At 50.4% G+C, this 23403-nt stretch overlaps 1 protein-coding gene and 1 pseudogene across 1 annotated transcript in view; one reads left to right on the top strand and one right to left on the bottom strand.

The window, feature by feature from the left end:
- Positions 1 to 20444, top strand: part of UNC45B (unc-45 myosin chaperone B) — a 41815-nt gene extending 21371 nt beyond the window's left edge. Inside the window, exons 10-21 of the mRNA XM_061142781.1 lie at positions 1802 to 1973; positions 4891 to 5191; positions 6443 to 6537; positions 6690 to 6831; positions 7552 to 7692; positions 10889 to 11016; positions 12069 to 12135; positions 12957 to 13070; positions 13409 to 13524; positions 14640 to 14757; positions 17767 to 17922; positions 19570 to 20444. Coding sequence (XP_060998764.1) covers positions 1802 to 1973; positions 4891 to 5191; positions 6443 to 6537; positions 6690 to 6831; positions 7552 to 7692; positions 10889 to 11016; positions 12069 to 12135; positions 12957 to 13070; positions 13409 to 13524; positions 14640 to 14757; positions 17767 to 17922; positions 19570 to 19830 — 1811 coding nt within the window. The 3' untranslated portion in view covers positions 19831 to 20444. The remainder of the gene's footprint in view (positions 1 to 1801; positions 1974 to 4890; positions 5192 to 6442; positions 6538 to 6689; positions 6832 to 7551; positions 7693 to 10888; positions 11017 to 12068; positions 12136 to 12956; positions 13071 to 13408; positions 13525 to 14639; positions 14758 to 17766; positions 17923 to 19569) is intronic.
- On the bottom strand, positions 7964 to 9505 carry LOC133056915 (TMF-regulated nuclear protein 1-like; annotated as a pseudogene).
- Positions 20445 to 23403: the final 2959 nt, after the last annotated feature.

Here is a 23403-nt window from a genome sequence, read left to right as displayed (position 1 = left end):
GAACATATTCCTCTAGTGCTTAAGCCTCCTCCACTCAACACTCCCCTCCCTCCCCGCCCTAGTTCTGGACTTCTTTGCGTATATCACAAAGGCTGGGCATTGACAATAGACTTCTCTCTGCACTAGGATCTAGGCCGAACAACACGGTTTATGGGATAGAGTGGGTGAGGAACAGTATCTGTTATTCTAGGCACCGAAAGGAATAGCATTTAGGTAAAAATGGCATAGACTTTAAAATCTAGGTGTCTGGTGAAAAGCTGCAATGTTCAAGTTGTTTGTTGTGAAAACTGGGCTGGGGGACTTGGGTAGGGGGAGTCATCAGGATGTCAAGGCTGAATTGAGTTTCTGGGCTCAGGGAGGGGCAGACATGGACAAAGGGGAGGTCCAGGGTGTTCTAGCAGAAGAGAAATGAAATGCTCAAGATGAGGGCAGAGTGAAGGGAAAGCTAAGAGATGAGGCTGGGTAGGTGGATCAGGTGCATATGATGAAGGCTTTGGAGAGTCAGGCTGGGAGGTGGGGTTGGTTCATCAGGCACCTTCCAATGACTCTTCAGTCTTGCCAGTGCTTTTGTGTTGGTGTGCTAAAATACACAGCACAAAATTTACTGCCAGGCACTTTTAATCGCCCCCGGCCCTGATCCAGAGTATCATGCCTCCCAACGTTTACCTAGAATGTCCCCCCTCCCTCTTAACCTGTGCCACCATAGGTCTGATCAGCTCCTAGCCACCACTACAACCTGGCTCTGAAATCAAGCTATTGTCCCCGAGGCAGTGTAGCCTCACAGTTAACATCGTGGTCTTTGAAATCAGACAGGGAAGGTCCCTGCTATGTCACCTGCCAGCCTTGTGATCTTGAGCAAGTTACTTGACTTCTCCATGTCTTGGTTTTCTGCTCTGAACAATGGCAATGGTAATTTCTACTCACCAGTAGGGTCAATGTTAGGATTAAATGAGATAGCGTGTAGAAAGCTCTTGGCACACAGTAAGATTACCTTATTGTAATCTTTATACATCTGTCTTCTCTATTGTATTGTGAGCTTTTTGGCATCAGGGTTGTCCTTTATTTTGGTAGTTAGCACCTCGTTTACTCACTCATTCTTTTATTCAACAAATATGTAATGGCTGAATTAGCCAGGTGGGTAGTAGGAAGCCCTTGGAGATTCTTCAACAGGAGAAGGGATAATAACCATAATGGTGAATATCCTATTTGCTGAATAATTAATAAATATTTAGTGTCATGATGTGTCTAGATCAGCACTAGGCTAATGTTTCCGTGCTTTATCTTGGTGAATCCTCAAACTTTATGAGGTAGGTAGTAGCATTTCCATTTTACAAAAAAAAAAAGAAACTGAATCCTGGGGAAAAGAGACTATAAAACAGTATTTGAGGAAGATTATGCATCAACCCACAGAACGTCAGCACTGGTCAGGCAGTTCAGTCGCTCAATCGTATCCGACTCTGTGACCCCGTGGACTGCAGCACGCCAGGCTTCCGGTCCATCACCAACTCCCGGAGCTTGCTCAAACTCATGTCCATCGAGTCGGTGATGCCTTGCAGAGTCCTCTGAGCTCAACTAGTCTTGACTGTGTAAATGTGAGAATGAGGCCCACGACGGGAGCGAATGGCTCAGCTAGGGGCAGAGGCAGGTGTGAGTCAGGGTCTCTAGGCTGCATCCCGGTGCCCTTCACGCTGGATGAGCCGCGTGCTGCCTAAAGGCGGGCTGCAGAGAGCTGGGCGAGGAGGGGCGTTTGTGAGGGCCGGGCCTGGCCGGCATCTTACACTTGCTGCCGGCCGTCCTGCAGGCCTAAGGAAGATCCTGAAGGTGGTGGGGCAGGTCCCAGATCTGCCGTCCTGCCTGCCCCTGACCGACAACACCCGCATGCTGGCCTCGATCCTCATCAACAAGCTCTACGACGACCTGCGCTGTGACCCCGAGCGCGATCACTTCCGCAAGATCTGCGAGGAGTATATCACGTGAGTTTCCCGGAGGCTCGTGTAACCGAGTGGGGGTCTGGCTGCTTGCCTCTCGAAAGCCAATAAAGAGGCAAGGCTGGTGGGAAGGAAAGCTTGCTTTATTTCAGAGGCCGGCAACCCGGGGGTGGAGGGGAGGGCGGACTCCTGTCCAAAGGCTGACCCCTCCCCCGGCCCCCACCCCGCGGACAATCAGTGGGCAAGAATTTTTATAGATGGAGGGAGGGGCGCTACACACAGAAACGGCACAGTCAGCTCTTGACAGTCGCCTTGAAATTGGTCATCAGTGGTCTGACCAGCATCGTCTTGATTGTTTTCAGTCCAGTTAGTCTTTAGTTCCAGGGTCGGTTTGTTCCCATTTCTTTGAGGCAAGTTCTGAGAACTGTGGCACCATATATCATGGCCACAGTCCAGTCATCACATAATTGACTTCTTCCACCTGGCGAGGGTTTCAGTATCTATAAGACAGCTCACAGGATATGGCTCAGAATTATATCTATGGCCCTTGAGGAGAAACTAAAGGCCCTTGACTTTAGCTTAATGACTAAACTATTATTATTTGGTCTCATTTGACTGTTTTCCTTTGTTTCTGCATTTTCCCATTTCTCTGATTAAATTTGTTGTTTGGCTAAAGTTTTTCCACAAACCAAAGGCAGGCTGAGGACATGGTGGAAAGGACCATAGGGTCCTGCACCATTTCAGTTAGGTTCTGTATTAGTCAAGTTTAGCAGCTTAAAACAGAAGCATCATTTATTATCTCACAATAGGACGGCAATTTGGCAGAGGTTCGGCTGGGTGGTTCTGGCTTTAGGGTTTACAAATTAGTCACATGTTGGCCTGGGCTACTGTCATCCGAAAGCTGGACCAGGGCTGGAAGACCTACCAAGATGCTGCGCTCATGTGGCCGACACCTTGGTGCTCGCCCTTGGATGGAAGCCATGGTTCTTCCCCGTGTGGATCTCTCCTCATGGTAGCTGGCTTCTCTTTTCCTTTACTCCGGTAATCCTCAAGCTTGGAAATTATTTGGATTTCTGGGACTCAGTAGTCTGGGTTGTGGCTCTGGAAGCTGCATGTTTTAAAAGCACTAGGTGAGTCTTGGGAGGGTGGAAACCCTGCCTTCACTCTGCTTTCCTTTCTCTATTCCAGGGGTTGACAGACTTTTCCTGTAAAGGGCCAGAGAGTATGTTTAGGTTTTATGAAACACATAGGTCTCTAACACAATGAAAAAAAAAAAAACTACTTTAAAATGTAAAAAAACATTCTCAGCTTCCTGTATTTGGGTCCCAGCTAAGTTGGCTCAATCCCATAGTTTCTCCTGATCCCGACTTTGAGTCAATTTTAAGGCTCCTAAGGGCTTCTCAGTGGTCTTTTTCTACCTCAGCTTCAGCGTTTGCAGCTAATTTGAGTCTTTCATGAAGGTCCAAACCGAGTTCCAGTAACTATCTTCCAGCCAGTTAAGTTTGGATAGAGGTTTGCCTGTGAATGCCGCCTCTGTGGTCACCTGGCCCTGAGTCGGGGGGCCTTCAACAAGTAGAGCCTGAGGCTGCCACCTCCCACCCCCGGGGGGTGCTTTGTCGGGGGCCAGGGGCTGGGTGGAGGTTCAGATACCACCTGGCATTGGTTTAAAGGGCAGACCTCAATTCATCATTATTTTTTTTTTAATTTATTTGTTTATGGCTTCGCTGGGTCTTCACTGCTGCGTGTGGGCTTTCTCTAGTTCCGGCAGATGGGGGCTACTCTCTAGCTGTGATGCCTGGACTTCTCGTTGCAGAGCACAGGCTCTAGGCCCTAGGGCTTCAGTAGTTGCAGCTCTCAGGCTCTAGATCACCAGCTCGGTATTGTGGCCCAGGGGCCACAGTCAGGAAAGGCTCTGGGTTCCCCAGCACCGAGAAGGGAGGTGAAGCACAGGGCACGGATTGCCTGGGCTGGAGGGGCTCTCGGAGCTCCCAAAGCCAGCCCCTCTCCCCCAGATGGACCCACCCACTCACCCAGCCAGAGGCAGATGTGGGACCGGAGCCCAGGCCTCAGACTCTTGCGCCATGCTCTCTTTCACTTGTACTCCTCTGCATTTGCACTGTGTAGGTCTGCCCTGATCCCCCACAATGAACAAACCTGGGCAGATCTCGGATCAGGCGTCCTCAGACAGAGATCTTCCTGTAGAGTCGATGATAGTGGATTTTCAAAGCAAGACAGAACCTGCCAGCTTTTCTGGTCCACCCACTCCCCCTAACTCAACGGGGGAAAGGCTAGGACCAGACAGGGGAGCGACTGGGCCAGGCTGTGTCATGATTCAGCCGCATCGGGGAGTCAGCTGGTGTGCCAGGCACCATGGTAGCCCTGTTGTGCTGGGGTGGCGGCTGTCCTGTCCCACCAGACACCCCAGCTTCTGGGAAGCCTGTTGGCTGACAGCTCTCACCTGTCACCTTTCTTTGGGGACTTGGTTCAGCAAAGGATAGCTATTCATGTTCCCAGGGCAACCAGCATCCCGTGGTTTGTCCCTCACTCCAACTTGGAACAACTTTGAATGGTTTCTCAGCTCTGGAACTTTTTGCAGGCTGAGGCTTTGTCATAACTGAATCGCAGTCCAGTGCGTCCCTCCATCCAGTCCTGATTTCTTCCCTTTTCCAACAGGTGTTGAGCCCAAGATCTCTCCCTAACAAACGTCCTGAGTGTCAGTCCTCATCTGGGTGGGATTCTTGAGGAACGCAATGCCTGGCACATCCACTATGTCATCTCTCCTCATAAATCTGAGAAGCAGTAGTGCTATCCTCAGTTTCCAAATCAAGAAGCTGAGGCTCAGAGAGGTTCAGTGACTTGCCTTAGGCCACACAGCATATGAGTTGTGGATCTAGGATGCACAACCAAACCTGTCTGCCCCCAAATCTCCCACTCCTCTGACCACACTGGCCTTCTGTTTTAGGGGCACGTTTGACCCCCAGGACATGGACAAGAACGTGATTGCCATCCAGACGGTGTCGGGGATCCTGCAGGGCCCCTTTGACCTGGGCAATCAGCTGCTGGGACTGAAAGGTGTGATGGAGATGATGGTGGCGCTGTGCGGCTCGGAGCGTGAGACAGACCAGCTGGTGGCCGTGGAGGCCCTCATCCACGCCTCCACCAAGCTCAGCCGTGCCACCTTCATCATCACCAACGGTGTGTCGCTCCTCAAAGAGATCTACAAGACCACCAAAAACGAGAAGATCAAGATCCGCGCGCTGGTGGTGAGTGGGCTGGGTACCAGACACCGCACCAGGTACCAGGGATGCCGGAATGAATGGGATGTGGCCCCTGTCTTTGAGGAAACCAAGCTGTAGGCACCCAGATGCACCCACAGGCCTCTGCAGAGCAGAGTGATAAGCAGAAGACTGTGAGAATGTGGATTCAGGATGGGAGACCATGCTATATAATGACTGTCTCCTTTTTTTTTTTTTTTTTACCACGGGGTATGCAGGATCTTAGTTCCCCCAACAGGGATCAAATGCCCCCTGCGTTGGGAGCAGAGTCTTAACCATTGGATCACCAACAAGTCCCTGCTCGACACCTTTGAACGACTCAAATGCTGATGAGCTTTTGTCCAGCAAGTACTTTCAGTGCAGATTCCAAAAACGCAGTTAGTTTCCTTACTTGGTTTCTATATAGCACAGTTAAACCTACTGCATTTTCCCCCATTTTCATTATATAGAAATTACTTTCATTGACCTTTTTCTTGTCAACAGTTACACTGAAGATTTGAGCCATTGATCTGTTTTTCTTTTTTAGTTTATATCAGTTTTTTAAAAAATGGATTTTAGGTTCTACTATTGTGAGTTTTCTCTTATGGAAGACAGACTTTTTTTTCCCCCAGCAAGAGTCCAATTTTTCTTGGGTAAAAATGTGCACATCTGAATCTTACCCCCGCAAAGTGATTTCGTGGTCAGCTTTTGTGCCATAAGTTTTATCACTGAGGTTTCAGCTGTGTTAGTATCTGGGCTTCCCTAGTGGTTCAGATGGTAAAGAATCTACCTGCAAGGCAGGAGACCCAGGTTAGATCCCTGGGTCAGGAATATCTCCTGGAGTAGGGAATGGCTACCCACTCCAGTATTCTTGCCTGGAGAATTCCATGAACAGAGGAGCCTGGTGGGCTACAGTTCATGGAGTTGCAGAGTCAGACACAACTGAGTGACTAACACTAATATTATCCTAGCTGATTTTTCAAAACGACATGACACAAAGCACCTATGGGGATAAAATAACGGGCAGGGGACAAGGGGTAGAGTAAAAGCCTCCAGGTTTGTGGGCATCCACCCTAACCTGGAAGCCTCAGGGAAGGCATCTTGGGAGAGGTGACACCTGACCAGAATTCTGTAGGATGCAGAGAGGTATATCCAGAAAAAGCAAGTGGGCAGAGTGTTCCAGCCTCAGGGACGTGTTTGAGGAGGGCCTGGTCCCCAAACCTGGTGTCTCTGATCCTACAAACCTCTCCTCCTCCTCAGGGACTCTGTAAACTCGGCTCGGCGGGCGGCACAGATTACGCTCTCAGGCAGTTTGCTGAAGGCTCGACAGAGAAGCTGGCCAAACAGTGTCGCAAGTAAGGTTTTTCCCCAAGCCCACCATCTCCTCTCCGGGATGTGCCCTAGCGGACGCCAGATCCTGAAAGGCCGCCCACCTGCCTGCTCCCCTGGATCGCCTCGCTCTTGCCCGGAGCCCCGGGACCCTTCCCCAGTGCCTCCCCTCCCCCAGGTGGCTGTGCAATGCATCCATAGACACCCGGACTCGGAAATGGGCGGTGGAGGGCCTGGCCTACCTCACGCTGGACGCCGACGTGAAGGACGACTTTGTTCAGGACATCCCTGCCCTGCAGGCCATGTTCGAGCTGGCCAAGGCAAGTGTGGCCCTAACCTCTGGCCCCGGGATCTGCTGGATTCAGGCCCGCGGGCTGTCCGCTGAGCCTGGGAAATTGGACATCCACCCAGCCTCATCCTGACTCCACCCCCTTCTCATCACGTAAACCTGGGTTGGTCATTTCCCTGTCTGGTCCTCATCTTTCCTGACTGTGAAATGGACTCACAACTCCTTATGCCTTCCAGGCAGTGGGAGGATGAACAAGATGATGGTAGTTTTTTCCTGGAACCCCCTCCGGGAGTGAGGTCTTAAGGGACCAAGAGGTCCTTTTTTGGGCCCCTTCCCTCCTTCTCAGCCCCTCCCAGATGCCTTTCTTCCTCTGTTGGGCCACCACCGGGCCCCCCCACCCCACCAATGGCTCTTTCTCACCACAAAAGGCAGAAGTGTGGGAGGGCGTTTCCATCAGAGGGTGTTCAGGTCCCGCCCCATCCCGCTGGGCTTTTGAAAGGAGCACAAAGCAATGGGAACACTCAGAGGACTTCCGTGCAGCTCTGGGTGCTGTTGAGGGGGCAGGAGAAATTCCTGCCGCCCGCTGTGAGCGGAGCCAGTTCCTCTGCTTTGGTGCTTCACCGGCCACACTCCTCCCAGAGCAGCCTGCCTGCGAGGGAGCCTCTGGGAAGCAGTGGTTTGTTCTCAGGTTTCCTTTCTTCCTGTCTCCACCCGCCCACTCCTACCACCATCCACCACCTCCTGTCTCCAGACTCCCGACAAGACCATCCTGTATTCCGTGGCCACCACCCTGGTGAACTGCACCAACAGCTACGATGTCAAGGAGGTCATCCCCGAGCTGGTGCAGCTGGCCAAGTTCTCCAAGCAGCATGTGCCCGAGGAGCACCCCAAGGTGGGGATGAGGACAGCCGAGAGGAGAGGGGGCTGTCCACCACCGGACCACCAGAGAGGTGGGACGGAAAGTTAGTGATATTCAGGTGGTGTGTGTGTGTGTGTGTGCGCACGCGTGTGAGGATTTGACAGAAGATGCAGATAAAGTGCAGGTTTGCTGGCTCTGATGGTAAAGAACCTGCAATACAAGAGACCCGGGTTTGATCCCCAGGTCTTTTTTTTTTTTTTTTTCTTGTCTCACATTCACTGAGGTTTATTCTTCCTGAATGTACACAACAGGGAACTGACTCCATATGCGATCATTTTGTGGAATTCTACAAGTTCTGGGTTAGGTGTGAGTCCATGTGGCCCCCTTCCGTCTACCATCAAGATATTTGAATCAAGTTAATTTGAATCAATTTAATCTTTCATTTAAAACTTATTATTTTTATGTGGTCAACCCCTCTTCCTGAGAAAGAGGTGTGTCCCCTGGGAGCCAGCAGCCCATTATCTTTCTGAGGGGCTGCAGGCAGGCACCCATACAGGGCAGGGATGGTGGGCGAGGGAAACTGAGGGATTGTTCAGAGAAATGTTTCCCCTCAAACAGCCCTCCTACCACTGTTCGACTGAGCAGCAACGGCATCTCAGCTGCGCTGAGACTTGTTTAAGAACAGTAACGATATCTTTAAAGAGAAATCCTTTTCTGGGTGGAAAGGTTTGCTGCTCTGTTAATCTGATTGCATCTCAAAGGACTTATAACATCCCCAGTTGTACCATGTAAGCCAGAGTCAAATGCGGGAATATATAAATTCCTATTAGAGGCAACTTCCCCAGAACCCAGCCCCTTGCCACTGTCAAGTGAGGGGCTCCTTTGAGGTGAGGAGGGTGCTGCGGTTGTGCAGGGTCGATTAGAGAAGTCTTCCTGAAGGAGGTGCCCGGGCAAAGGAGCAGAATCCAGAAGTCAGATCCTGAGTTGAGGCTCTGAGTAGCTGGGAGGAGCTCGGTTTCGCCTTCTTTACTGGGCCCCCGGCCCCCCGACTGTCTCTTCCTGTGGTCGGCCAATCTGTCCATCCGCGTCGGTGACGTCGTTCCACCCAGCCGGCGTCCTCAGTCCATCGGTCGGCACCCGGGCGGTGGTCTCTCGGGGTGGCCAGGGGTCCCGGCGCCGGAGGTCAGCGCTGGGGTGAGGCGGGGCCGCGGGGCGGGCTGCGGCGGAAGGGCGATTCCGGCTCCGGGCCGTGGCCCCGGCGCCCCAGGGCACGCAGCTGCCCAGACCCAGCGCCTAGGCGAGCAGCGCGGGCGGGCGGGCGCGGCGGCCGCGGCGCGAGCCCTTCTTGAGGCGCGGCCCGTGCGCCGCCAGGTAGAGCTCGGCCTGCGCCACGCCGCCGCCCAGGCGGCCCAGGCTCTCGGCGCGGTGCGCCAGGCGCAGCTCGGCCGCCAGAAAGACGCGGTGCAGCTGCAGCACGCGGCTCTCCAGCTCCGACACCAGGCGCCGGCGGCCCTCCACGTCCAGCAGTCGCCGCCGCGCTTCGGCCAGCTCCAGCGCGCGGCCACCCGCCGCCGCCCGCGCCCCCTGCCGGCCCGGGGCCCCCAGCGCCCCCGCTAGCGCCCTGGCGCCAGCGCTGCAGCTCCAGCCCCTCAGCGGAGCCCGCCGACTCTTGGGCAGCTTCGGGCTGCGATGAGGCCTGAGCCCGGGTTGGGGTCAAGGTCGGACTTGGGGATGGGGGCTGAGGGCACGACAGGGGCTCCCGGGGCGGCGGCGGCGGCGGGGATCCTGGTTCCGCCGACCCTTCCTGGGCCCCTGGGCCGCAGGCGCTGATGCGGCAGCCCAGCATCCCTCGCCCCCCACCCCCGGCGGCCCTCAGCGGCAGGTCCGCGGGTCTGACCGGCTGTTCCCCCCACGCGGGGGAGGATGGACGCAGCAAACAAGGGTGAGATGCAGCCGCAGCCCCCACCTGATCCCCAGGTCTTAAAGATCCCCTGGAGAATGAAATGACAACCCACTCCAGTATTCTTGCCTGGAGAATTCCATGGACAGGGGGACCTGGCGGGTTACAGCCCAAAGTGTTGCAAAGAGTCGGACACAGACTGAAGTAAAGTAGCACGCATGCACGCAGTTAAATTGAAGAGACTCACAGTCAATTTCCCCCACTAGGTGGCACTTGTCTTTTTTCTTAGTTTAAATGTTCCATTGAGGTGGAGGGGGAAACAATTTATAGTCTGAGAAACCAAATGGAGTCACCGTGAATGTTTTGCAACTTATGTGGTTGATTTCATGGACACAAGATAGTTCGTTATAGTTCATGTTTTCAACATTCATACAAATTTTATTTTCTGGGATATCTGGATTTTGGTGTGCTGCATTAACTACCTAAGGCTTTTTATTCTGTGTTTTAAAAAAAAAAGTTAGACTGTATCTTTCATCTTGTATCCAGTTTGGGGGAAATACTTCAGGTCTTTAGGCATGCAGGATCTTAGTTTCCTCAGCAGGGATCGAACCCAAACCCCCCTGCAGCGGAAGCTTGGAGTCTTAACCACCAGAAGTCCCACTGAATCATTTTTTTAAAAAATTAATTAATATTTATTTTTGGCTGCACTGGGTCTTTGTTGCTGTGCAAGGCTTTCTCTAGCTGTGTCGAACGAGGGGCTACTCTTCATCGTGGTGCACAGATTTCTCGTTGTGGTGGCTTTTCTTGTGGAACACAGGCTCTAGGCCAATCGGCTTCGGTAGTTGTGCCTCAGGGGTTTAGCTGCCTTTCAGCATATGGGATCTTCCTGGACCAGGGATCGAACTCTTGCCCCCTGCATTGGCAGGCAGACTCTTAGCCACTGGACCACTAGGGAAGTCCCTGAATAATTTTTTAAAGCTGCATAGGATTTCTTGCAAGCAAGGGCATATAGCTAGCATGTTCTGCCACTGTGAAGTTCAAATGTGGCTGCCAGAGACTGTCCACAGCTGTCAGCAGCCTCTTCTCAGACACTCTTTGGATTATCTATAGAGACTATTCAACCCTGAGGCTGACTCTGGGTTTCCTGCAAAATCCAATCCATTGTTTTGTGGGTTTTATCTGCTCTCTCTCCCCTCTCACTCTGCCCCCAGGCGTAGCCTAATGGAAAGCCAGCCTTTTGCAAGAAAAGGAACACACAGGTCATCTAGAGTTTGGGATGATCTTCCTTATTCCAGGATTGATCTCCTTGCCACCTTTTCATCTCCCCAGGACAAGAAGGACTTTGTGGACATGAGAGTGAAGCGGCTTCTGAAGGCCGGCGTCACCTCGGCGCTGGTCTGCATGGTGAAAGCAGACAATGCCATCCTCACCGACCAGACCAAAGAGCTGCTGGCCAGGTGCGACTGCAGTGGCCCGGAGCTGGGGTCTGAGGGGCCTGCAGGCAGGAGGCTGGGTGGGGACATAGAGATGGCCTGGGGAGTAAATGAGGGAGTGAGCCACTGGGGCCTGGAGAGGAGGCTGAAGGGGATCAACACGGAAGAGCGACATGTCGGGGTGGGCCATCCCGGGTGCAAGTTTGCACTGGGAGGAAGGAGGTCACTGTCCGTCTGGTGACCTGGTTCCCAGACCCTGACATGACAGAGGGGAAAGGCACAGTTTCCATACAGCCTGATGGGAAGGCAGACAGGCTCACAGTCACAACGCAGCGGGTGCCGTGATGGGGGACAAACAGCACAAGCAGTGGCAGCCCACTGGCCAGAGGGGAGGACATGTAGGTGGGCAGCCAGGAAGGCCTCCTGGAAGATGTGACAACTCAAGGGAACCCTGGAGGAAAGAAGCTGCTCACATGCAGTGGAGGGAAGGGGTCCAGGCAGAGCGAACAGCACATGCAAAGACCCTGAGGATGGAGGGAGAAGGAATGAATGAGGTCACGGTTCTCCAGGAAGGTGTCTGGAGCATGGAGTGCACAGGAGAGGGCGGTGCTAGATAAGACCAGAGAGGAAGGCAAGGGCCAGATCATGGAGGTCCGGGGTCCCTCCAGGTGGAAGAATTTCTCCTCGGTGGTGGACTGTAGCTTGCTGGGTTCCTTCATCCATGGGATTTTCCTGGCAATGATACTGGAGTGGGTTGCCATTTCATTTTCCAAGGGATCTTCCCTGGGATCGAACCTGGGTCTCCTGCATTGTAGGCAGACTCTTTACCATCTGAGCCACCAGGGAAGCCTAGTGAGTCATTTGGTATCCCCCTAAGCAGGGATGGGGCCACTTGTTGCAGCTGCCTTTGGCCTCTCTTCCTCCCCAGCCACTCAGGTCCATGGCGGTATCTTCCCAAGGTTGGTTCTGGGGCAGGTGCACACTGGGAGTGCTTCCCAGGGTTTTACTGGGTCTCACGGGTTGGCCTGCTGATGCCCGGGAAGGGCGTGCTCACGTCCTGCATCCTTGCCCCACAGGGTATTCCTGGCACTGTGCGACAACCCAAAGGACCGAGGTACCATTGTGGCTCAAGGTGGTGGTAAGGTAATTGGGAGAAGGTTCTTGCTGTCCAAAAAGCTGCTCCCCTGGGGAGGAGCTCTCTCACGTGTGTGCATGTGTCTCCGTGTGTGTGTGTGTGTGTGTGTGATGCATGTGTGTATCTGTGGGTATGTGTGTGTGCATGCTCTTTGCCTAGCCCAAGAATAATGCACCCCTTGCCCCGGCCCGACCTCATGGAATACAGTTATTCAGGAACCTCTGTTGTCTGTGCCTGAGTCTCTGATGTGTCATGGGATCTCCTGTGGAATCCCATTTATCCTCCTTGCTATTGGAAGGAAGCAGTGCAGATAGAGACCATGGGCTTTGCCCTGGGAGGCTTGTCATCGAGTCCTTGCTTGTCCCTTTTCAGCTGCACAGCTTTGGGCAAATTACTTATCTCTCTGAGTCCTAGTTTCCTCTCTGTAAAACAAGGGAAAAAACATCACACAGTCAAACTGTAGAATGTCATAGGATTAGAGAAAATACACTTAAAGTGTTGGCTCATGGGGGGTGCTCAGTCAATGGCTGCTGTTACGATTAGCTTTGACTTAGGCAGAAATGAAAACATCAGCATCTTGATTTTTCCAAAAGCCAAACGAATGTATATGGGTTGGGGAGAGTGCCTGCAGAGACCCCCATGTGCACTGGGAACCAGGGAGAGTGAATCAGTGATTAAGAATTTAACTGTTTTCTGTGATGTTCAAGAGTTGACTCCATTGCTGAGTCTTCCTGAACTTCTGATGGAACAGACAGCGGCTGGACAGGGAGGCTGGGAAGAGAGGCTTCTGTATCTGTGACCGAGGACTGCCTCTGCCCTTTTCTTGCAGGCCCTGATTCCCCTGGCTTTGGAGGGCACAGACGTGGGCAAGGTGAAGGCAGCCCATGCCCTCGCGAAGATCGCTGCGGTCTCCAACCCAGACATTGCCTTCCCCGGGGAGCGGGTGGGTGGCCAGAGGTGGGGGGCAGGGAGGTGATGGGAGGTGTCTGCTCCGAGGGGCCTTTCTCCTTGTCACCCTCCCCCTGGCTTGGGAGGGGGCATGGTGCCATCACAAAGAGGGCGATGAGTTGGAGGGGCATGGATTCCACCCCTGGCTCTGACAAACAAGGCTGTTTTATCTGCAAAATCAAGGAAATAACCCCACCCCTCGGGATCAGATCATTGTGGAGGTGGAATCAGACAATGGGTGGGCAAGTGCATTGGAAATTCTAGAGCCGGGCACCTGTAAATGACTGGCGGAGGTGGTCTCCATCTGATGACTCCTCGACCCCTTCCTCATAGGTGTACGAGGTGGTACGGCCCCTCGTGAGTCTCCTGAACACACAGCGGGATGGCCTCCAGAACTACGAGGCTCTCCTAGGCCTCACCAACCTGTCTGGGCGGAGTGACAAGCTCCGGTGAGTGGGTGGAGGGAACGGGTGGGGAGCGGTGTCGCGTGAAGTGTCGGTGGAAATGTCCCAGGAACTGTGTGCGCTCCTCTGAGGACAGGCTGGAAGGCCGTGGGTAGAAATGGTGGTGGGGGGGACATGAGTTAGCACTTGGAAAAACTACAGTGAAGGTGCAAAGTCAAAGGAGACTGGAAAGACACGTCCTTTGGAAGTAGTAAAAGAGATATCAGGTGGTTGAGGGGTGGGATAAAGTGTATTCCTCCTTGGAAGCAAGGGGATGGTGGAATTGGGCTGAAATTCTTTAAGTGGCAGAAAACTCAACTCCAGTTGGTCTCAGCATAATGGGGAATTTAATGATTCAGGATATTGGGAGTCATAATTAATGACTCATCTAGGACAATCCAGACTCAGGGGCAGCTTGATGCAGGGGTTGCAAAGCTGTCCCAGAATCTACTTCTCTCCTGTCTGTGTTGTCTTAATTCTCAGACAGGCTTTTCCCCTTTCTCATGATCACACGAGGGTTACTCCAGACATCACATCATGGTTTCATCTCCAGCAGGAGAGAGAAAGACTTTCTCCAGCGATAGTACAGGAGGATCACCAGCTGGGTGACATGTTCATCAGAGATCCCACTGCTATGGCCAGGATGCTGTGCTGTGTCGCTGGGGGCCCCTCCGGGGGTGGGATTGTTGTTGGTGTTGTTTTAGTCACCGAGTTGTGTCCAACTCTTTTGAGACCTCGTGGACTATAACCTGCCAGGCTCCTCTGTTCACGAGCTTTCCTAATCAAGAATATTGGAATGGGTTGCCATTTCCTTCTCCAGGGACTCTTCCCGATCCAGGGATTGAACCTGCATCTCCTGCACTGGCAGGCAGATTCTTCACCACTGAGCCACCAGGGAAGTCCCGGGGTGGGATTATTGTCATCTAAACGATGCTGGGGTCACTCTTGCTGGGGTCACAAAGAGTGTCACAAAGAGTTGGACACAAAGAAGTCAGAGCGACTGAACTGAACTGAAACTGTGCTGACTGAGGATGTTGGAATGGCCCCTAGGTGGCTCAGACCCCCAAGTGGTCTTTACAGAGGACTCAGCAGACCCTCCTCCTCCACCCCTCACACCCCAGGAAGAAGATCGTTAAGGAGAAGGCCTTGCCGGACATTGAGAACTACATGTTTGAGAACCATGATCAACTGCGGCAGGCGGCCACGGAGTGCATGTGCAACATGGTGGTGAACACGGAGGTGAGGGGCTCAGGATGGGCGTGATCAAGGTGTGGAAAGTGGGGCCTAGATGACAGCTCCCCTCTCCAAGGGACCCCAAGGCGAGTGTAATGCACAAAGGAGACAAAGGAAAATACGCATAGTGATGTTATCCCTAGCTGAAGCTTTGATCCCAAAGCTTGGGCAGGATTGGGGGCGGGGCAAGTCCCGTTTCCCCAAGTTATTTACTAAATAATCTCATAGCAAAAGACGAGGCCAGGGTCTCTTGGAAGTCAAGAGAGGTTAGACCATTTGCAGCTGTTGAAGCGCCACACATATAAAAAAAAGGAGAAATGCAAAAACAGCTACAAGCAAGTTTAGATTATGTCAAATGGTAACATTTAATGACAGATCGCTGTTTCCATAGAAACCGCAATGCACTGTAACAGTGTTCGTCACAGATTAATTACAGGATTTGTAAAAATAAAATGAATTCAGAAGGCATCAATGGCTGCACAGTCCAGTAGTAGGAGAAATCATCACCACGTGATGAACGAATGTCTCTTCTTTTCCATCCTGGAAGAGCACTGCTGCGCTAGTAGGTTGAACCTCATCAGAGGTAACAACAGGGTTGAAATCTGAGGCCCTTTGTGAACGTGACAGCCAGACCAAGTGGCACTCTTGGGTCCAAGTGTAGGGCCACGTGTGAGGCCCACTTCATTCCCCCTTAATTTTTTTTAACTTTTTTGGCTGTGTCCCATGGCATGTGGGATCTTAGTTCCCCAAACAGGGACGGAACCCACACACCCTGCGTTGGAAGTGCAGAGTCTTAGCCACTGGACCGCCAGGGAAGTCCCACCCCTCAATTCTTAATTCAAGTCTTAGATGTTCTCACAGTTAAAGGAGGAAAACTTGATCCATGAAAGCCTTTTAAAGTCAAAAGAAAGCTACCACGGTCCGTCAGGGAGCTGGTCTGAGGCTGGGCTGGAGGCCTGGCAGCACATGGGAGAAGAGAGTGTGTCCAAAGACGGCAGAGGGGAAAGTGATGGGAGGGGGAGCAGCTTCCCTCGGGGAGGACCAGCTGTCACAACAAACAACCAAATGAACACTTGTCCCAACAGGACTGAGGTTCATTTCTCAGTTCAGTTCAGTTCAGCCACGCAGTCGTGTCCGACTCTTTGCAACCCCACGGACTGCAGCACGCCAGGCCTCCCTGTCCATCACCAACTCCTGGAGTTTACTCAAACTCATGTCCACTGAGTCGGTGATGCCATCCAACCGTCTCATCCTCTGTTGTCCCCTTCTCTTCCTGCCTTCGATCTTTCCCAGCATCAAGGTCTTTTCCTATGAGTCAGTTCTTTGCATCAGCTGACCAAAGTATTGGAGTTTCAGCTTTGGCATCAGTCCTTCCAATGAATATTCAGGACTGATTTCCTTTAGGATGGACTGGTTGGGTCTTCTTGCAGTCCAAGGGACTCTCAAGAGCCTTCTCCAACACCACAGTTCAAAAGCATCAATTCTTCAGTGCTCAGCTTTCTTTATAGTCCAACTCTCACATCCATACATGACTACTGGAAAAAACCATAGCTTTGACTATAGAAAACCATAGATGGACCTTTGTTGGCAAAGTAATGTCTCTGCTTTTTAATATGCTGTCTAGGTTGGTCATAAATTTTCTTCCAAGGAGCAAGCGTCTTTTAATTTCATGGCTGCAGTCACCATCTGCAGTGATTTTCGAGCCCAAGAAAATAAAGTCTCTCACTGTTTCCATTGTTTCCCCATCTATTTGCCATGAAGTGATCGGACCAGATGCCATGATCTTAGTTTTCTGAATGTTGAGTTTTAAGCCAACTTTTTCACTCTCCTCTTTCACTTTCATCAAGAGACTCTTTAGTTCTTCTTCGCTTTCTACCATAGGAGTGGTGTAATCTGCACATCTGAGGTTATTGCTATTTCTCCCAGCAATCTCGATTCATTTCTCGCTCACATCATTTCTTGCTCACGTTGCAATCAGGTGGCTCACTTCCAAGCAATGACTTGGGGGTGCAGGTTTCAATCATCACCCTGCCCCCATCCAAAAAAGACAGGACTGTCTCCCCCTCTGCCCCTTGGGTGTGGTCTCCATTCAGATGGGGATGGGCAGGCAGACCAGGGGAGAGATCCCCCTAGCACTCTGCCGCGGTGGCCTAGAAGTGACACATCACTTCCCTTCATGTTCTATGACGAGAGCAAGGTCATGGCCACAGTTAGTGCAAGAGGTGAGCGTGTAGTTCTTCTGGGGCAGCTGTTTCCCTGTCACACCTGTCCCTGTGAGGGGACTGTACTGAGCATCACTGCACTCTTACCTCTGAGGACCACTGCTCCAGCTTCAGGGAGATGCAGATAGAGGTTTAAAACCTGAGCAGCTGTGACCTTTGACTCCTTTTAGCATTTCACTTCTAGGACACGTCACCCAGCAAAAATGCCCTTAAACTTAACCAACCAGGGTTTCCTGCAGAGCAGAGGGGCAGGAGGCTCCTCTCCTGGCTCTGGGGGCCTTGGGAAACCTCACCCTCCACCTGGTAAATGGTACAGCAGCTCTTGACTACCATGTAAACTACCCAACTACCCAAAGATGCTCTCGCCAAGCCTCTGTGCCTTCAGGGACCACAAAGGCATTTTATGGCAGACCCTGAAGGCCCATCTGTTGTGGGAGAAACATTCCAGTCTTCTCCAAAGGGAAGAGATGGGGCTTTACAGGCAACATCCACCCTGCAGAAGTCTGTACCTGCCCTTTCCCCAAGGGTGGAGAGCTGAATGCAAACAGAGGTGACAGCGAATGCTATGTAAGGAATTCCTTATTCTCTATAACCTGTAAACTGGAGGAATCTGTAGTCTTTTCATCTAGGTAGTCAGAGAAGACTTCCTGGAGGAGGTGTCAATGAGTGTGCTGCTCGAAGCAAAGCTCTGAGTGATCTTGGGTCAGAGAACATGGCTCCAGATGCGTCCTTCCCTCTCCAGGCTGGGCAGGTGGGGGCCTTTTCCTCTGAGCCGTGTACTTGCCCCCTATAGGTACAGGAGAGGTTCCTGGCCGATGGCAACGACCGGCTGAAGCTGGTGGTGCTGCTTTGTGGCGAGGATGACGACAAGGTGCAGAATGCGGCTGCGGGGGCCCTGGCCATGCTGACAGCAGCGCATAAGAAACTGTGCTTCAAGATGACTGAAGTGGTGAGAGCAGGCCCCGGGGAACCCCGCAGCCCCCAACCACACTGCCCTGGATGATCCTCTGCGGGGGAGGCCAGCCCCCGTGGTAACCCTTCCCCGCCCCCTGGGTATCTGTTCCTACCCACAGAAGAGGGGAAGGTATATGCTGCAACCTCTGCACTCCTTATGTGGACACCCTAAATGCACGAACTCACTTTGGTGGTGCTCATAACTCATTATGCAAGAATTACAACAATAATAACAGCACTAACTACGGCCATGGGGTCCCTAAGCTCCTCAAGAGAAGTGGGGATGTGGATGGGGTACCATAGGAGCTCACAGTTTGGCAAAGAGGCTCTTAGATGATGGCCAGGCCCTTTGTGGGACTGTGGCTGTTTCAGCAGGTGTAATGAGAGTGATATGGACATAGCCACAAACATAGGGGTGCAAAATGAAACTTTCCTTATTTCACCAAACTGAACTTAAGTTTGTGGACCTCATAGTCACTGATGGTGAAAAAATGTGAACATCTCAATTCAAATGTATTAAAGCAAGTCTGCTTTACACAAATCCCCCCGGGAGAAGAACCTCAGCAGAGTGGGAAGCACACGGAACTTATGGAGGTGCTGGGGATTGAACCCAGGGCCTCGTGCATGCTAAGCAGCAAGTCTGCTTTAAAGGCAGGCTCCTCGGTGCTCTGTGGCAACCTAGAGGGGTGGGATGGGGGGAGGAGGTGGGAGGGGATTCAACAGGGACAGGACATATGAATACCTACGACCAATTCGTGTTGCTGTGTGTCAAAAACCATCACAATATTGTTAAGTAATTATCCTCTAATTTTAAATATATATATATAAAAAGAACAAAAGGCAAGCTCTTAGATAGCCAGCTCAAGGTGGGGGTGTGTATGTGTGTGTGTGTGTTTTCTAAGTTCCATGGAGACTCATACTGTCCTGGCACCAGGGGAGGGTCTCCTTCCTGAATATAGCTCATCCTGCTTGGTCCCTGGCCTTCAGCCCTTTCCGTAAGGCAAGCTTCTCAAAACTGTATCGTGTGTAAGAGTCACCTGGAGGGCTGGTTAAAAACTTTCCCCAGAATAATTCTGACTGAGTAGGTCAGAGGTGGGGTGCTTCCAGCCTGGGGACCACAGGCTGCTGCCCTAAAGCAGCGTTTCCCAGGGCACATGGGTTGGCAGAAGCAGGCGTTGTGCATGTGCCCAGAGTTAGAATCCTCCTTTCTGAACACCCTCCATCCCCATTCCACTCAGGCATGCAGCAGGCCTGTCCCTCTGCTTCTCATGATGCTTAAAAATTAAGTGGATGGGTGGATGTTTATTCTGTACTATTCCAGATGTGTGACCGTAGCTAAGTTACTTCCTCTCCCTCAACCTCAATCCCTCCACTTACAAAATGAAAAGGACTGGATTATTTCAAGTCTCTTCTAATTCTCCAACTCCTGCCCTGGTAAGCAGATGGGCATCATCCAGCTAGTTCCAAGAGGCTCAGCTGGGCATATGCTGAGTCCATAGAGATAATCAGATGTGCACTTGCCCTTTCAGAGCTCAGAATCTGGGCTTGGCCAACGCCTTCTGTTTATCTTGTCCAGAATCTCCCTTCTCCATCCCCTCCACTGATTCCTCCAATCTGTCTTTATCCTCCTCCCTGCCTCCAGACAACTCAGTGGTTGGAGATTCTACAGCGGCTTTGCTTGCATGACCGGCTGTCAGTTCAACACCGGGGCCTGGTCATTGCCTACAACCTGCTGGCGGCTGATGCTGAGTTGGCCAAGAAGCTGGTGGAGAGTGAGCTGCTGGAGATCCTGACCGTGGTGGGCAAGCAAGAGCCGGATGAGAAGCGGGCAGCGGTGGTTCAGACAGCTCGGGAATGTCTCATCAAATGCATGGATTATGGCTTCATTAAACCAGTGTCTTAGACAGGGGCCCAGAGGGAGGCTGGGGCTGCTCCTGTAACTGTACAGAGTTCTGAGCTGAGAGCTCTTGGGGTGTCAGTTCCGTTAGGGATCTTTGCAGCCACAGTGAGGTGTCCATGTAAAAGAAGGACTGTGGATTGTCCCCTGAGTTGCGCATCTTCCCTTTTGTTCTAGGAAAGTTTGCCTATTTCATTAGCTCTCTTGCTCCTTAACATCTGTCAAGTTCCAGAAAATTCCTAGAGGAATTTTCATCTGTGATTAGGAAGACAGGTTGGATAATTCTTTCTGTACCCATTCCAAAGGCCAGGATAATGGGCTGGAGTTCTCTACATTTTGGAAAATGGATTGTGTGGTCCTACTTTAAATATGTAAAGTAGTGTGACTGTAAAGGTAGCTGGTGCACCTGGATGTTGATCTGGTTTTTATATCCTGTCTCCCCTGCTGTTTGAATATGGCTGCCTAGAACTGCATGTTTCAGCGGCAGTGCCCGTCCCAGACCCATGCGCATTTCTATGATGGAAATACAGCTGATGTTCAATAGTCTGACATGACTTTTGCAGTTTGCTTGGGGAAATCTTCTAAGCAAGACAGATGTGATGAATATAAATAAAATCAACTCAAAGTACTTCAAGTGAAAAAGAATTTCATTGGTTCATATATTTTGTCAAGGCAGGGAAAGATTGACATTGTTAGAACTAGGGTTCAAATATTGTCATCTGTATTCTTTTTTTTCTGTGTGAGGGTGTCTTTCTGTCTCTCATCCCCCACATCATGATTTTTATTTCCTCTGGGTTGGGCTTAATCTCTGGCAAGCTCTTTCCATGTGGTGAGATGTTCCCCAGAAGCTCTAGATTTCCATAGTTTTTTTTTTTTTTTTTTTCCCGTGACTTGTGGGGTCTTAGTTCCTTGACCAGGGTTTGAACCTAGGTCCTTGGCAGAGTCCTAACCACTGGATCACCAGGGAATTCCCATACAGTTGTTATAGTTCATAATTATGCAAGAGAAGAGAAAGGATCATTCTCAGTAACCCAGCAAAATTCCCAAAGACAACTCTGGTATGTCTAGCATGCATCACATTTCCATATAGCACATTAACAGAATGAGAAAAAAAAATGATTATTTTAATAGATGCAGGGAAAACACTGGATAAAATTAAACAACTCATGATAAAAATTTCAGTAAACTAAAATTAGGAGACTCCGTTAGTCTGATAAAGATTATCTACATAAAAGCTACAGTTCAAATGATATTTAATAATCCACCTGAGATTAAGAATGAGATAATACTTGCTATTACCGATTCCATTAGGCTTTGTACTGGAGGTTAAACTAGTACAATAAGAAAAGGAAATGAAAAACATAAAGACTGAAAATCAAGAAATGAACCTTACAAATTAATCATGCAACAGGTCTGTACATGTATATGTGTATATGTATATGGGAAAAGTCTACAGATAAACTCAAATAATAAGTGAATTTAGATACAAGATCAGTTTACAAAAATCAATTGTATTTCTGTATACCTGTAATGACTAGGAAATTTAAATGTAAAAGATGATGCCATTTACAATTACATAAACAACATCAAATACCTAGGAATAAATCGTGTGAAAGATGTTGAAAGGCTCTACATAGAGAACTATAAAATATTATTTAGAGAAATAAAAGAAAACCTACATAAGTGACAGACATTACCACATTCATGGACTGGATGACTCAACATTACATTGGAGATGCAAATTCTTTACAGATTGACATAGAGATTCCATTAAATGCTAATCTAACCTGAGCCTTTGGGGGACAGAGATTGATAAATTGTTTCTAAAGTGTATATGAAGGACTTCCCTGGCAGGCCAATGGTTGAGACTCCTTGCTTCCACTGCAGAGGGCGCAAGTTCAATCTCTGGTGAGGGAACTAAGATCCTGCATGCCCCGTGGATGGCCAGAAAGTTAAATAAATAAATAAACAAAGTGTATATGAAAGTGCAAATAGTCGAGAATAGTAATGCCTATCTATCTAGAAGAATAAAATTGGAGCAAACTTTGTGAACAGGCATGTCATAAAAGAGGCCAATAAGTATATGAAAAGATGCTCAATCTCACTAGTCATCAGGGAAATGGAAAATGAAAGTATTATGAGATGCCATTCTAGAATGGTTAATATTGAAAATACTGCCAAATCAAGTGCCGGTGAGAATGTGGAGTCACTGGACCTCTTATATACTGCAGGTGGGAATTTCAATTAACTACAACTGCTTAAGAAAATGTATTTGGCAGTATCCCCTGAAAGAGCCAGCAACTCTTTTAAGTACAGAGTCAACAGAAAAAGATATTTATGTGCACTAAAAAGTATGTATACAACAAAAGGGAATATTTCAATCACAGCTCCCAAGTGGAAATAATCCTAATGTCCATAGAACATGGGTAAACTGTTCCATCCTCATACAAGAGAAGATGACACACCAATTTAAGTGAATAAACTACGGCTACACACAATAAGGAGGTCGCTTACATAATACTTCGTGAAAGGCGCTGGCTTAACACCATGTACTGCATAGTGATTGATTCCGTTTGTAATAGGTTCAAAACCAGGCAAACTGGCTTATGGTATTCAAAGTCAGGATACTGTTTACAGCACTTGTAGGGAAGAGGTAGTGGAGAGTGATGGAGAAGGACTCTAAGAGGGAATCTAATTTTTGGTCTGGATGGGTCTACTTTCTTCAAGCTTATGATTTGTGCACTTTTCTGTATGTTGTTTCATTCCCCAGTGGCTCAGATGGTAAAGACTCCATCTGCATTGAGGAAGACCTGGGTTCGATCCTTGGGTTGGGAAGATCCCCTGGAGGAGGGAATGGCTACCCACTCCAGTATTCTGGCCTGGAGAATTCCACGGACTGTACAGTCCATGGGCTCGCAAAGAGTCAGACACAACTGAGCAGCTTTCACTTCAAAAAGTGAATAATGTTTTTCTCTTGAGTGTGAGGATTACATAGAAGAATTGATCTCAAGCCCCTGGTGCATAGTATATGACTACTCAATATTAGTTAGTTCCATTCCTTTCATTTGATGAATATTCCCTGTTCCTAAGGGTAGAGCGCCCCAGTTGATGGATGTGTACTTCAAGGTCACCTCAGGGAATGGGGGACTGGTGAGCAAGCCAGTTCATATTTGCAAATTCACTCAAGGAATGGCAGCCACCTGGCCTCAGTGTGTTTAGGACATGTAAGGGTTCTGGGCAGGAGAGCTAGCAGTGGTGAAATGGAGAAGCATCCGTTCACCGAGGTTCCAAGGCAGAGTGGCCACAGGGCCACGGAAGCAGGAGCTGGAGCCGGAGCTGGGATTGCGCTCCATGACACCAGAACCCTACCATACTGCTTACTTTCCCAGAAGTGCAGGTTCCCATGACCTCCTTCTGCAGCCTTGTTGAGCCTGTCACCTCCTTCTGTGTGGTTCTGCCAAAAGGCACTTTGGCAGTGATCTTTGAGGTTCTGAGGTCTGTGGGTTTCCCTCTTACTGCTGAAGTTCAAAACCCAAGCCACTGAAACATCAGGGTAATAGATTCCCTCGTGATTCATAA

This window comes from Dama dama, chromosome 5 (assembly GCF_033118175.1).
Source record: "Dama dama isolate Ldn47 chromosome 5, ASM3311817v1, whole genome shotgun sequence".
Taxonomy (NCBI): domain Eukaryota; kingdom Metazoa; phylum Chordata; class Mammalia; order Artiodactyla; family Cervidae; genus Dama; species Dama dama.
Note: the sequence above shows the minus strand (reverse complement) of the source record. Positions and strands in the feature narration are given on the sequence as shown.